Source organism: Cynara cardunculus, assembly GCF_001531365.2.
Source record: "Cynara cardunculus var. scolymus isolate 2C chromosome LG 4, CcrdV1, whole genome shotgun sequence".
In the NCBI taxonomy this organism is placed as follows: domain Eukaryota; kingdom Viridiplantae; phylum Streptophyta; class Magnoliopsida; order Asterales; family Asteraceae; genus Cynara; species Cynara cardunculus.
This window is the reverse complement of record NC_037531.1, coordinates 346,849-361,628: the sequence shown is the minus strand read 5'-3', so window position 1 is coordinate 361,628 and position 14,780 is coordinate 346,849. Positions and strand designations below refer to the sequence as shown.

Below are 14,780 nucleotides of genomic sequence, written 5' to 3'. Positions count from 1 at the left end.
ATAATTTTATTTATGTTTGTATCATGATTTTTGTTTGCATTATAACTCTTATGTATTATTATATATATATTAAAGAATAAACCATGAGTGTTTGAAGTGGCCTCTCTTAAAGCCTAGAACCTCATTTTTCTTTTTTCTCCTTCATTCTCTCAATATCCACTACTATATTTTTTTTTTTGTCAATTTATRTTTTTTTGTTAAATGTTTGCATTCAACTCCAAACCATTCATCTCCTTCTATATTAATTCAAATGACATAACTCCAAACCCTTCATTTTTTCCCATCAATCATTTATTTATATACATATAAAYAACAACTATTTATTCATCTTCATCTCTCACACCCTCTCAAATTCTATTTCTATCTTATGCATCTCTACATTTATTTTCTTTCTCTTTGGTTTTTCTTCTATTTTACTATTGATAATCTTCATAGTTTTTTTTTCACTTCCCCATAAGTTTATGTATGTTTGTATCGTTATGTTATTCAGGTTGCATTATAGTTTTTATGCATTATGTCATGAAGATTTGAAAAGAAGTCTTCAAGTTCAATATTTGATTTTTTTGTTGCAATATAAGGTAAAATATTTATACTGATTTGTTTCATTATTTTGATTGCATTATAATTTTATTTATGTTTGTATCKTGATTTTTGTTTGCATTATAACTCTTATGTATTAGGTAAAGATTTAAAATGTTCAAGTTCACTATGTAATTTTTACTTATGCATGTTGRACGTTTTTTGGTTTGCAGGTTTTCGAGTTCTTTAACGTTTATATATCAAGTCATGAAAATTTGAACTTTTCAAGTTTGGGTTGTGGGAATTTTTTATTATGGTCTAAGGTAAGAATTTTATGCAAGTTTGTTTTGTAATTTAAAGTGTATTAGAATGTTATGTATGTTTGTATCATGATTTTGATTGGATTATATTTTTAAGTATGTTCTTATCGTAAGTTTAGTCGTATTATAATTTTATTATGTTCATGTTATGATTTTGATTGCATTATAATTTTATCTATTAGGTTATAAAGATTTGAAGTCTTTAAGTTTGGTGTGTGATTTTTTACATATCGTATGGTTGGTCCGGTCCATTCACTATTGTGTTTTTAAAGTCAAGGTATGTGTTGAAGATATCTATTAGGTTATAAAGATTTGAAGTCTTTAAGTTTGGTATGTGATTTTTTACATATCGTATGGTTGGTCCGGTCCATTCACTATTGTRTTTTTAAAGTCAAGGTATGTGTTGAAGATGAAAAATAGTACATGTACATCATCATTTGAAGGAGACATATCTTTATGTGGAGTATTTTTTATTCTTAAATTTGTGTCAGATTCCTTAATATTTCTGTCGTTATTATTACTCATTTTATTTAGTTTTACAATTTTATTACTAAACAAATCTCTCTCTCAATATATATATGTGTGTGTATATTAAAATTTCACTAACTATATTTTATTTAACTTTTTTGAATTATTTGAATATGATTTGTTGATGATTCTATAACAATTAATATATATTTATATAGACAATCATTAGATCATTAATTAAAGCACTCATACTACCGCGCAACGCGCGGTTCCCATACTAGTTATTTTTAAAGGCAATTCTAAACACTTTTTGAGTGAATTGCATATTGTGTCCTTGTAGTTTAGTGTTCTTAACTAATTGAGTCCCAAGACCAAAATAAATACGAATTTTGGATCGTGGGTTTTTATTTTTGCATTTTTTGAGTCCGTTTCTATTAGATAAATAAATATATCTTATTTATAATATATTATAAAACATTTGAGGAAAATTTTTAAAAACCATTTTTATGCATAAAATATTGTCAATTAATGCATATTACTTAAAATTTCAAGATTACAAGTATATTGTACATAAGTACAATTTAGTAAAGCTTCATTTTTGAATTCGTATAACTAACTGTAGATAAATATAATCAAATACAAAATAAACACCTCATTTTAGATATAAAAAACTCTAAAACGTAACTAAAATAATCATTGACTTCTAAAAGAATACTTAATTATTATCTAGAATACTTAATTATTATCTTTATAAAGAATTATATTATTATAAAAAAACATAAATTACTTCATTATCAAACATAAATTAAATTATAATACAAAATTAAATTAAAAAATTATACAAAAAATGAAAAAATTTAAGAGTTAATTTGATATTAATATCAATATATTTTTTTTCAATATTTTACGACATCTGTAAATTAATATTTTATTCAAAAATAAAAATATTATTGTTTTCTCAAGACCATGTAAAAATATATTATATCGACAGTGACAAAGAATAAAACAAAATATTAAAATCGAAATATATCTCGTTGTATTGTGCAGGTATCTTTCTAGTAAAATTTAAATACATATATATATATATATATATGTATATATATTATTTTTTTGGATTTTCATATAGGTCGGATGACCACGTCAAACATCCCCGAAAGTTGGGTTTTAGATTATAAGATCCCTGCATTTTGTACAAATCTTATTTTCGATTTGGGGTCGGCTTCAGATACCGTACCGTACCAAATCGGCAAATAGTAATAGTGATTTATTATATGTTGGGCTAAGGCCCATATAGTAGAAAGCCCACATGTTATCTCTAACCTTTCAAATCAAAAACAGGATCTCCTCCTCGACAAATTCGGATAAGAAAATTAGGCGGCAGGCACCTTTCTTCCATCTCCTCCACCACCATTAACGGTAAGCTCTCTTCCCGTCTACCCTCTTATTCTTCATGCGAACCCTCGCATAATCTCGGTTTTCTCCATTGAATCATCCACCAGGAGCTTCTAACCTCTTGTTTATGGTCTAAATATGGAATCAGTTGTCTCCATAAAGCAAACCCATGAAGGGTTTTGTTCATTTCATTGTGTTCATAGGAAAAGCTTCAGGAGCCATAGAGCTAGGATTCGTAATTCAGTTGCTGTAGGTACTGGAAGTCATGGTAAATTGAATGATAAAAATGGGTTTTTGAATAGAAAGATTAAAAGGGTGTCTACCGTTTCCAAATCCCAAACTTTTCGGCCCAATGGGAGAGCAATCAATGGCGAGAAAACCCTGCAGTTGAATGGGATTAACGAGGCGAATACCAGAAGAAATTTTGAGGAGTTTGAGAATAATAATCATCTTAGGAGAATGATTAGGAATGGTGACCTTGAAGAAGGGTTTAAGTATTTGGAAAACATGGTTTATCGAGGGGATATCCCTGATATCATTCCATGTACCAGTTTGATTCGAGGGTTTTGTCGATCGGGGAAGACGAGAAAAGCTACTAGGGTTATGGAGATTCTTGAAGAATCTGGTGCTGTACCTGATGTTATAACTTACAATGTTTTGATCAGTGGGTATTGCAGGGCCGGTGAGATCGATAAAGCACTCAATGTGTTCGATAAAATGTCTGTAGCTCCAGATGTTGTCACTTACAACACGATTCTTCGATCTTTATGCGATAAAGGGAAATTAAAAGAAGCCATGGTTGTTCTTGATCGCCAGATGCAGAAAGAATGTTATCCAGATGTGATTACGTACACGATTCTGATCGAAGCTGCGTGTAAAACAAGTGGCGTAGGGCAGGCAATGAAGCTTTTGGACGAAATGAAAACGAAAGGTTGTAAGCCCGATGTCGTTACCTATAACGTGCTTATAAACGGGTTTTGTAAAGAAGGGAGATTAGACGATGCTATTATGTTTTTGGCCGACATGCCATCAACTGGTTGCCAGCCAAATGTTGTGACTCACAACATCATATTGCGTAGTTTGTGTAGCGTTGGAAAATGGATGGAAGCCGAGAAATTTGTGGCTGATATGCTTCGAAAAGGGTGTTCTCCGAGTGTCGTAACTTTCAACATCTTGATCAACTTCTTGTGTCGACGAGGGTTTTTGGGACGAGCGATTGATATCTTGGAAAAGATGCCGCAACACGGTTGTACCCCAAATTCTTTAAGTTACAACCCATTATTGCACTGTTTTTGCAAAGAAAAAAAGATGGATCGAGCGATTGAGTATTTGGAGATCATGGTTTCTAGAGGATGTTATCCTGATATCGTGACTTACAATACGCTTCTAACGGCTTTATGTAAGGACGGAAAAGTCGATTTTGCCGTCGAGATTCTTAATCACTTGAGTTTCGAAGGGTGTTCGCCGGTCTTGATCACTTACAACACTGTGATTGACGGGTTATCGAAGATTGGGAAAACCGGGCGAGCGATAATGCTAATTGACGAGATGAAGCAAAAGGGGTTGCAGCCGGATATAATCACGTACTCATCAGTTGTGAGTGGGCTAAGTCGAGAAGGGAAAGTGGAAGAAGCAATCGAGTTTCTTCATGATTTAGAAGGGTTAGGGGTGAGACCGAATGTGTTGACTTATAATGCGGTGATGTTGGGATTGTGCAAGGCTCGAAAGACGGATCGAGCCATTGACTTTTTGGAATACATGGTTTCGAAGGGGTGTAAGCCAACAGAAGGTAGTTACACGATATTGATAGAAGGGTTGGCTCACGAAGGGTTAGCCGAGGAAGCTTTGGAGTTGCTGAACGAGTTGTGTTCGAGGGGCGTTGTGAAGAAACGGTCGGCCGAGCAGGTGGTGGTCAAGCTTTAGGTTTGAACCTTCGGTGAGTTGGACCTTTTCGGCTCTTTGGGTGGTTGTGTTTTTGTTTGATGTTTAGTTTGGTCTTGTGAAATCTCTAAATCAGTTTTGTTGCGTGTTTTTGTGAACAAGTTTTGTTGTGATGAAATGGTCTCACCCTATGAATATGATCCTTTATTTTTAACCATAGTTGTCCAGAACAACTTAAAAGCACCTCGGTTAATATCATGGACCTTGGAAGATAACAGTCAGTAAAATCCTTAAGTTGTGTTTGATATGCAAGACAGTATTATTAGAACACAAATTTGTAGTCCTACGTTTGGTAAGACACTGGATATGACTATTGAGATTAGGTAGAAAGAAATCAGCTTGGTAAATTACTAAATTACACGTGAAATTAAAGGGGCTTAATTAAATGAGAACTCTAATATGTGAGATCCATCCAATTTGAGTCGGTCATCTAAAATAACTAGTTGTGTACCCGTGCAATGCGACGGGAGCCGTGAATTTTAACGATTTTGAAGTTTCACTAGTTTTATTAGATAAAATTTAACGATTATAAAAGTTACACTTCGTCTTTACATATTAATACAATTTGAATAAATAAAAGTTATGGTTTCAATTACAGTCTATTGATGAAAAAATTGTATAACAGATTAAAATCCAATATATTTAAACAACTCCACAAATGTGTTCGTTATTACACCAAGAGCAAAAAATCAACAGATCGAGAGTTCTATAGCAATTGAATGAGAAAACTTTTAATAACTCATGGTGAATATCAGCTTGAATCTCACCTTGGGGATGAGAGAAAATATAGAAGTATGAAAGGGTGAAAGCATGAGTGAAAGGTGTCAAAAGTATCTTGGGAATATGAAATATAAAAAATTATTATTTGCATTGATAACTTATATTATATGTTATTTAATTGTAGATTAAGGGATTTTAAGACTGGATGCATTAAGTAGTAGTGTTTAATGCATTATAAGTTGTTTTAAAGACTTTTAATACTTTGTGAATAAATGTATAGTACTTTGTACATTAAAAATTATTTTTAAGACTTTTGATAAATCTAGTTTATAAAGTAATATAAATTATCTTATTTATTAAATAAACAGAAAGGGATAATTTAGTAATAAAAAGGACAACTCATAAATGCTTTTAATTAATTTCATTGTTTCACACACTGCTATCTTTAATCTTTTGATGCCAATAATAGGGTGTATTTTCATTGTTTCCTTTGTTGTTTACAATGTATCACATTGTGTATCTTAGGGTATCACAACATGTATACCATGAACATCAACAGGCGTCAGTGGATATATCTTAATTAATGTATCTCATTAGAATGTTCACACCGGAGAGTATAGGGGGAGGAGAGAGAGAGATATATATAAGATTTCTAAAATACTTAAAATGTCATTATTTAAAATTTGAAGTTAAAATTATTAACTTCTTAATTTAAACTTTGATTTTATGTTACAAAATACTGAGTTCTCTCTTAAATGCGCTCTTAAAATTAAAATCTTAAAAACCCTCCACCATTCTTTGACATGTGTACGTCACTCTCGTCTGCATACCAAATGTAATGCGTTGGAGGAAACTTGAACTGACGACCAATGAGAAAGATATAATAATATTGGTTTCCAACACAAAACAAAATACCAAACTCTTTTAACATAAACAAAGGGCAAGCCTACAAATGTATTTCAACATCAAAAACCAACATAAAACCTCTGTTTTTGTTCTGCTATTTTATGGGATTTCTTACAGTCAATCAAACCACTTCAGATTGGTCATGCTTTTACAGCTACAACTTCTAAGAAGGGGGTTAAAAGTCTTGGCCTGCAACACCACAACCATAAATAGATTTTATGAGTACTTGTATATTACAAATTAATCATATCATTCTCGTAAAAAATACGAAAAAGTTGCAAAAATTTAATGAATCGATTACTAACCGTATATAAGAAGATCTAACGCCGCTTGCTCTTAGTTTTTGTAATCTTGGATTTTCCCTGTTGTTCGATAGCTGGTTTCCAGATGATATCTTCAAGATTGTTGCAGAAGTTCTTGTAAAACTGCGAATGTCAAAGAAAGGTGTTATCTCTCCTACAAAGATTTGAACACGAAAGTAGAGATGTACACAAAGATGAGCAAGCTCTTGAGACGAGAGCTCGTGAGCTGGCATGTTAAAAGTACTTGTTGTACCACCTCGTGAGCTCTCATGACCCGAGCCTGCGATCTTTCTTCACAAAAAGTTAACATTCACAGGACTAGACAGGACGAGAATGACGTGGGCGTGTGAAATAATTCTGGAAGGTTTTAGGGTTTTAATTGGGCAGGGGTTGTTTAGTAATTTACTAATTTTGTGATTGTTCCACCCGAGGGACAGAAAAAATTCATTTTTGTCTTACCCACTCAAGTCTTGTCTTGTCTCGTCTCGGTCTAATATCGTCACAAACGTGGGACAACAACTTTTTGTATCATCGTGTACCAAACGTATATCACATTTTTCGTTGTAGAAAAAGAAGAGCGCACCTTAAGATATTCACTACCATCTCCGGCTGCTTTCTGAATGTCAACCATCACGAAACTGGGGGTCACTTGAAAAACCTGGTTTAAAACTTGATTTCATTACTCGTAATATCGTAATTAAGATACAAGAAAGAGGATTAAATTTCGAGTACCAGAAACTCACTTCCAAAATAACTGAGAAATGAGACGTCTTACTAGCAGAAAGCCCTTCCACCCTCATCTGAAATCAAGCAATTTAAATAATGAACAACTATTTCCTCCATCTCATATTGGAAAATTTTCTAACTAGCAATTACTATTGTACCCATTGTTACCCAACAGCCGCTGCGTACACCCCTCCCCTCCCGAACCCTGCTTTTTAGCGCAATATACTGGGTTTGCTTGGTTTTGTTTGATTATCAAATGATATTTAGACATTTGAGAAGTTTTGTAACACACAAAAAGATCTGACCTTGTAATTCCGAATGTGGGTCTTGAAACCCATCGACTGAGCAACAACTTCCATGCTTGATAAAACAATCTTTGCGGGGTTTTGAGAAACAAAACGAGTTATGTGCTTCACAGAGTCCTGTCAAACGCATAAGAAGCGTATTTTTACTTAATGTTAAGAAAACCAGAACTTTTTGCTAATATTTCTGGGCCAAGAATTCAAACCTGACCACGGTCAAACATTGAAGACAGGTTTAGGCCTTGTGATAGAATTATCATATCGAATGCATTAAGAGACAAAGGACCTGTGTCTTCATCCGTGTGTTGTTCATCGGTCCGCTCTTCCTAGATAGTGCAACAAATAAGCAGGTATGCATTAGCAACGTCCCATAGAAGTTGCAATATTTCACCGAGCACATATTTTATTAATACCATAATATGAAAATGACTGAAAAGTAATACAAGAGACTCTTTTGAGTATTTGCCAACCTCCGAGTCATCAAAAACAGCATTGACATCATCCAGATTAACATCTTCATACTCGAGAAGTCTAGCAGGGACATAATTCTTTTTGAACCATTCATCATTCCTAATTTCTTCGATACAAATACGCTGCACATAAACATACAGCAAATATTGGAAAAGAACTGCAACATAATATAAATTGATTTAGGCCATTGTGGAAACAAGGGTCATATGTGCCATCAAATACCCATATGTAAGACGGTCCTTCTTGTACTTTGTTAATGTGTATATATAAATTCCACTTCCATATTGGATGCCGTATCAGTGGAGATAAACACATACATTCCGTCATGGAGACTTATGCTGTAATGCGCAAGGAAGTTATTGTACTCCCTTTGTCCCAAAATAAGTGTCCACATTTCTATTTTAGTGTGTCCGAAAATAATGTCCTCCCAAAAGTAAGTGCCTACTTTCCAATTGTACCCTTAATTATGAGCTGAAAAACTCATCACCCCCTCTCGTATTAAGGGTAGAATTGTCATTCAGTTAATTCAGGGTAAAACAATTACCATTTCTAAAAATGTGTGCCTTCTTCACGGTGGATATTTATTTTGGGACGGAGGGAGTGATAGTTATGATTGACAGTGATCACAAACAAGACTGATACCACCTTGAAACGGACTGAAACATCATATTTAATATAACATGCTTCTTTCACAAACATAAAGAGGACAAGTTGGGATCTATTTGGATAACTGGGGTTGTATGGTGTGACAAACTGAATATTCATGCTAACAAGTAACAATTAGGTGAACTGCCAAGGATAAATACAAGATAATGCAAGTATTTGATGCCAAAAGGCAATTCAATTACACTATGTGTCGATTCTATTTCTTGTTTTGGGTTGCATTCTCACACAATAAACTAAATGAATTAACAGTACATTATATACAGTAACCAACATCATGGAACATGGACTACTCACTGTTTCAGGATTTGGATCCAAAATTCGATGAATTAATGATTTTGCTCCTACTGGAAACGATGATGGGCAAGAAAATTCGGCTTTATTGATCTGCAGAAAAAAATTAAGGAAGAATGAATTTAAACCCTGGCAAAACAAAGCAGTTTATGCAGAATTAACAACAACAATAGATTTGCTGGCACTAGTAATAATGTACGCAACTGAATGTTTTGACATGCCTTGTTATACAATGTGGTAAGATCCATTTCATCAAATGGGAGGTATCCTGCCATCAATACATATAGGATGACCCCACAGGACCATACATCAGCCAGTGCGCCATTGTAACCTTTGTGACTGAGTACCTAAACCAGAACATGAATAAATGACGAGATGTAAATGCATGTAACACTGCTAAAAGTTACAAAAAATGGAAATATAGACGAGTGATTGTGCAAAAATAAGGATAAGCTGCACCTGTAATTACCTCGGGGGCAACATAGTTAGGAGTCCCACAAGTTGTTCGAAGGATGCTGACACCCTGCAAATATATTACCCAGGCAACATAGTTAGGAATCACATGGGTCTGTTTGTGTGTTATTACTTACTCATAACATAACACATTTTCACATTTTAGCACTATCTTTCTTATTTTCCTGTTCTTTTTATGTTCTTCCTCAACAAGGTTTTTGAGTTTGTTTTATCCTTTCTTTTCGCACACTTTGCATAAGTGTCGGGGTGGGTCTTCGTGGAAACAACTCTACTTGCTGAAGTAGAGGCCGGGTCAGCATGGGGAGGGGATGGGCTCAGGGACCCCACCTCTGGTGGGATATACTGTTCTTTGCTTAGTTTGGTTTGAGCAGTTAGCTTTAACTTTTCTCTTTTCAGATAAGTTTATCTTCTTTGTGTGAATAATGATGATGACAATGATGCACACAAAACTAACTTTATGAAAAATGTATTTGAGATTGAAAACTTACTTCTGCAGGCAATGCGCTGAGTCCAAAATCTGAAATTTTTAAATTTCCTTGTGAATCTAACAAAAGATTTTCAGGCTGCAAAAGGAAGTAATAGTTACAAATGATGAGAATTCATTGAACTGAAATAGAAAATAGAACCCCAAATAAAGGAAACACCTTCAAATCTCTATGGTATACTCCTTTACTGTGGCAATACTCTACTCCATCAATGAGCTGCTGAAAGTATCTTCGAGAATCCTTTTCACTGAGCCGACCATGATGGACCTGGCTCAACATGCATGAGATTTATGAGCTCAGGAATACAAAAATACATCTAATTCACCTTGCTTGGAGACTAGACTTACAATTTTATCAAATAGCTCACCGCCTGTGATAAATTCCAAAATTATGTATATTTTTGTGCGGCTCGCTAGTACCTAAACCAAAGTTCAATATTAGTTAACAGACTTGATGGTTCATTCAAAATGTTAACCTCTGACTATTGGAACAGCTTATACTCTAGATCATGCCTCATGCAGCCGAACAACATTGGGATGTCTAACCAGCTTCATAATTGATATCTCTCTCTTGATCTGCGAGCAAATAAGGAAACAATTTCAGTGGAGGTTTTAAAGATCTATAAGATTATGTTACATACAGTATCAATTTTACTTTGCAAATCAGTAACCTCCTTCCCCTTCCCCCATGTAAGTTTCAATCTCAAAGTGAGAATTAAGTTTAAACTAACTTGGTACGTCTTTTTGAATTCAACGCGATCATCGAGTTCTTCCTGAAATCAAGTATATTAATGGCTATATCGGATCATGAAAGTAGTCCATTTGAATTCCACTCCTTTTGAATTATTCAGCATTACTAAAAGCAGCTTAAAACCCTAATTCTCAAATTTGAAACACTTTAGCCAAAACTAATTATTTAATGCAACTAAATTACTGAAAGAGTGTTTCGATTTAGACAACATCTATAGCTCGGATTACAATCTAATTCCCAGATTAGCATAGCAATCAACCACACACCCATACAATGAGAATGATAAGAAGAAGAAGAAGAAGAAGATGAAGAAATTGACCTGGTCGACCATCTTGTGCTTGATTATGGTACCTCGATCGAGGAGTTTCATAGCAACACTTTCACCAGTCTCTGTGTTCTGAGCAAATTTCACCTTCGCGAAGGTTCCTTCACCGATCGTCCGCCCTACCTCATACTTCCCAACCTTCCTCACTACCATCTCTACTCTCTTCAACTTTCTCTCTCTTAAATTCAACCAAATTCTTCTAGCATTTCACGTAGTGAGGAAAACAAGATCAATATCAGATGTCTGAGTATTTGTTGTTTTGTTCCCGATTTGATCAATGTCTTAAGAAAAAGGAAAGTTTATATGTCAAAAGTTTGGCAAACAAAGAAAACTCGAGGACAGAAAGGCGGGTTTGACGGGGGAAAAGGATAAGATATATATAGATTGAGAGTGGGGACTACTGATTAGAAAATTAACCTCATAAGTAGTGGAGTTGGTGACACCAATGGGGGATTGTGGCGGTTATTCTCATCTCCGGCGAGGATGGAAGGGAGGGGCGGACGCCGATGAAACTGAATGAAAATATCGATTGGCCGGTAGTTAACCACGGCGGTTTCTAGATACTTTCATTGTGCCCCTTTTTACGATCCATTTCTATGTTCTCATTTTTCAAATAAACTAATACATTTATTTAAGGGAAAAAAGTTAATAAACATGAATTATTGGTCAACTATTATTTGGTTGTTATTATTATTGTATTTATTATATTATTATAAGGGTATACGTACAAAGCAGCGAGATATATATCGATTTTAGTGTTTTTTTTTTTTTTTCAGTCGATGTTATAATACGGTTTCATATAGTTTTGAGAAAACGATAATGTTTTTATTTTTAAATAAAATATAATATGAATATATCATATAAAAAAATATTGATGTCAATACCATATTAAATACTTATTTTTTTTTGTATTTTTTAACTCATTTTTTTGGTTTTTATTTAATAATATAATTTTTTATACAGTATTTTGTTAGAATTAATGATTATTCTAATTATATTTCAGATTTTTTATATTTAAAATAAGATGTTTATCCTCTATTTAATTATGTTTATCTGCATTTAGTTACATGAATTCAAACATGAAGCTTTGATAAGTTGTATTTACGCATAATTTATTTGTAATCTTAAATTTCATGTAATATGCAACAATAAACAGTATTTTATGTATAAAAAATGGTTTTTAAAAGTTTTTTTTTCAAATGCTTTATTAATATAAAATTCTCAAAATTTAAAGTTAGAAGTTATTATAATATACATGTGACTTTTAAAGTTTTATAAAACTGACTCATAATCAGTGTTCAAAAAGGCTCGTCATGATACAATATGGTGTTAGACGTGTCTTTGTCGCTATGAAATGGCTCATAGCGTTTTTGTAATGTGTGGCTCATGCCATGGCGTCTTGAGGCGTGTATTTTTTGTAACACGTGATTTTTTTCCAAAAATAATATTTTTTTTATTTTTTATCTTTTGTATTTTTTTACACTTTTAACTTTAGATTTTACATTTTTATAGATCTAACGAATCAGATAATGATATTAAAAAAATGTGAATCGTGACTTATTATCACCTTCAGCCTTTGCCCATAATTACGTCGTTCAATTTTCAAATCATTATTTTTTTGGTTTTATCTTAAACATTAAATATAGATCAACAACAATTGACATCAATTATTTATATTGCCGACCAATATTTTTGTTGGTTTTTGCATTTAATAAGAAAAGTCGTCGATGATAGATTTTGACCAGATCGGAAGAAAAAAAAAACTTAGATAATTATTCAATACAAAAATCATCGAAAATAACCTTCTCGTTGACCTCAGAAGTTAATACAATTTATTGTTGTTTTTGAGTCGTCAAAGATACGGTGTTTTGTTTTTAAAAGATGTGTGTGGTTTATGTATATAATTTTTTTTAAAAATATTTTGCATTTATTTGTTTAATTATCAACTAATTTTAATATAGGGTTTTAGTTAATTAAATATCATATTAATAGACTAGAATGTATTATAAAGTTGATATGGTCTTCAATCGTCAACTTACATTAAAATCCAAATGGAAAATTGAATGAATGTGTATCAAGTATTCAAGTTGGTAAGTGGTCTGAATTTGATAATGACATACCACTATCTCATTTATATTTTATCATAAATATAAGTAGCAAATTTTGTATTAAAACAAGTTTCATATTTAAATCTTTTTACTATTTATAGACCATAAACATATATAATCAAGGTATTAGACGGGACGAGAATCACTTCGTTCCACTCTCCCAACAGCTCCCTCTGCTTCTGGAACTGTAAAAGGGTTGGGGAGGTCCTTGTGCGACGTCTCATCCCTAAGACTTGTTTGCTTTATATGGAGTGCCCCATGGTTCCTCAAGCCCACCTTATCTATTGTTTCCAAATCCTTTTGGATTTGGTCCATGAGCCTAACAGACAGGTTGGAGTAAATATTGCATTTGGTTGATTATATTATTATGAAAAGTAAGTGTAAAAAAAATTACTAACGGACCACTACTAGTTGATCATTTTCCTAAAACGTCTTGGACATTTTGTGTTTCTGAACTTCTAAACACATTATTGGACTCTTGGATGTGGTATTGTGCAAACATTAGATCTTATTCAGTTAGACCTAAGATGTCAACAATATCATTTATTAAAATTGATACTCCATAAATGTCGTATACGAGGCAAAGATACACCACATAAAAACCAAAGCCAACTCTTTGAAATATTCGAGGTAGAGGTGGTGGTTTCAGAGGAAGTGGATGTGGTGTGGGGGGTTGTGGAGCCACGGTAGGGGGGTTGGGGGTTTTGGAGGGACGGTGGTGGTTCTTTTTACGACAACAATGGTTAGAGGAAGATGTAGTGGTTGAGGTTGAGGCAGTGGTGACTGATATGGTGGTAGAAGGTTGAACTATACCAGTAACTTGGATATCGCTGGACGAAAGACCTTTTGATTAGTTATAAGTATATCTATCGGCAAGTTAAGGTTACAATGACATCTTTTTTGTATCAAAATTCATATTTAATACCCATTTTAGATGTTAAAGGTCTAAAACATAACCAATCATAGAGGGTGTTTAATAGAACCATTTCATTGTTTTCGACACACACAACTGATTGGTTTGGTAGTTGGTATCATAGAGTCCTCAATGGACGGGACTGGACTAAACGAGCAAGATTGAAGTAGGTAGAAGAAATAATTGTTGATATTAAAAAAAGCATATAATCGTTGAATAATAAATAAAACAGAACAAATAGAATCAAATATCAAAATCAAACAAAGCTTCCCCTCTCGCTCCTTCACTTCTTTTCTCGTTGCCTTACTCTAGTCTAGGCCTTCTCCACTCTGTCATTGTCTACTCGCCACCATTCATCCAGGACAAGCATAATCCTCCACCAATTGTGGGACATGAGGTTGATAGAATAAAAGTTGCCTCATTAGGTCTTTCCGTGACTTGAAGTTGATTTATCAAAGTATTAGACATGGTAGTAAGAGAATGATGAATGTTGATGAGCTCTTGCAAGGCGGAAAGTTTGATAGTGTTTCTCAATGTGCTTGTCCACCTCCCATTTGGATTGCTTGAAATCAAGAAAAAACCCCAATTAAGATTGATAATGGAGACTGATATATGTTGAGAATTCAACATATAAAGCACTCGTTTTACGTCTTATTTGTTAGAATAGTTTCCTTTCATTCCCACTTTGAGTCATTTTTATT

The 14,780-nt window shown here is 33.4% G+C and overlaps 2 protein-coding genes across 3 annotated transcripts; one reads left to right on the top strand and one right to left on the bottom strand.

Annotated features, from left to right (window-relative positions):
- The first annotated feature begins 2,672 nt into the window (after positions 1–2,672).
- LOC112511678 (pentatricopeptide repeat-containing protein At1g09900) lies at positions 2,673–4,797 on the top strand. The gene has a single exon (XM_025117385.1). It carries the CDS (start codon positions 2,838–2,840, stop codon positions 4,620–4,622), a length of 1,785 nt encoding a protein of 594 aa, XP_024973153.1. The 5' UTR covers positions 2,673–2,837; the 3' UTR covers positions 4,623–4,797.
- A 1,444-nt stretch (positions 4,798–6,241) lies between these two features.
- LOC112511119 (CBL-interacting serine/threonine-protein kinase 8) lies at positions 6,242–11,575 on the bottom strand. Of its 2 annotated transcripts, none has more exons than XM_025116566.1 (16): positions 11,476–11,575; positions 11,053–11,339; positions 10,496–10,558; positions 10,331–10,402; positions 10,143–10,250; positions 9,987–10,061; positions 9,494–9,547; positions 9,246–9,371; positions 9,028–9,117; positions 8,067–8,189; positions 7,803–7,922; positions 7,600–7,716; positions 7,312–7,368; positions 7,152–7,226; positions 6,572–6,691; positions 6,242–6,455 (listed from the first exon to the last, which is right to left on the bottom strand). In XM_025116566.1, the coding sequence occupies exons 2-15, from the start codon at positions 11,209–11,211 to the stop codon at positions 6,587–6,589; spliced, it is 1,344 nt and encodes a 447-aa protein (XP_024972334.1). In that variant the 5' UTR covers positions 11,212–11,339; positions 11,476–11,575; the 3' UTR covers positions 6,242–6,455; positions 6,572–6,586. The 2 variants fall into 2 exon arrangements, with proteins under 2 accessions (XP_024972334.1, XP_024972333.1); XM_025116565.1 differs by having other exon boundaries at positions 11,053–11,257.
- Between the last annotated feature and the right edge of the window lie 3,205 nt (positions 11,576–14,780).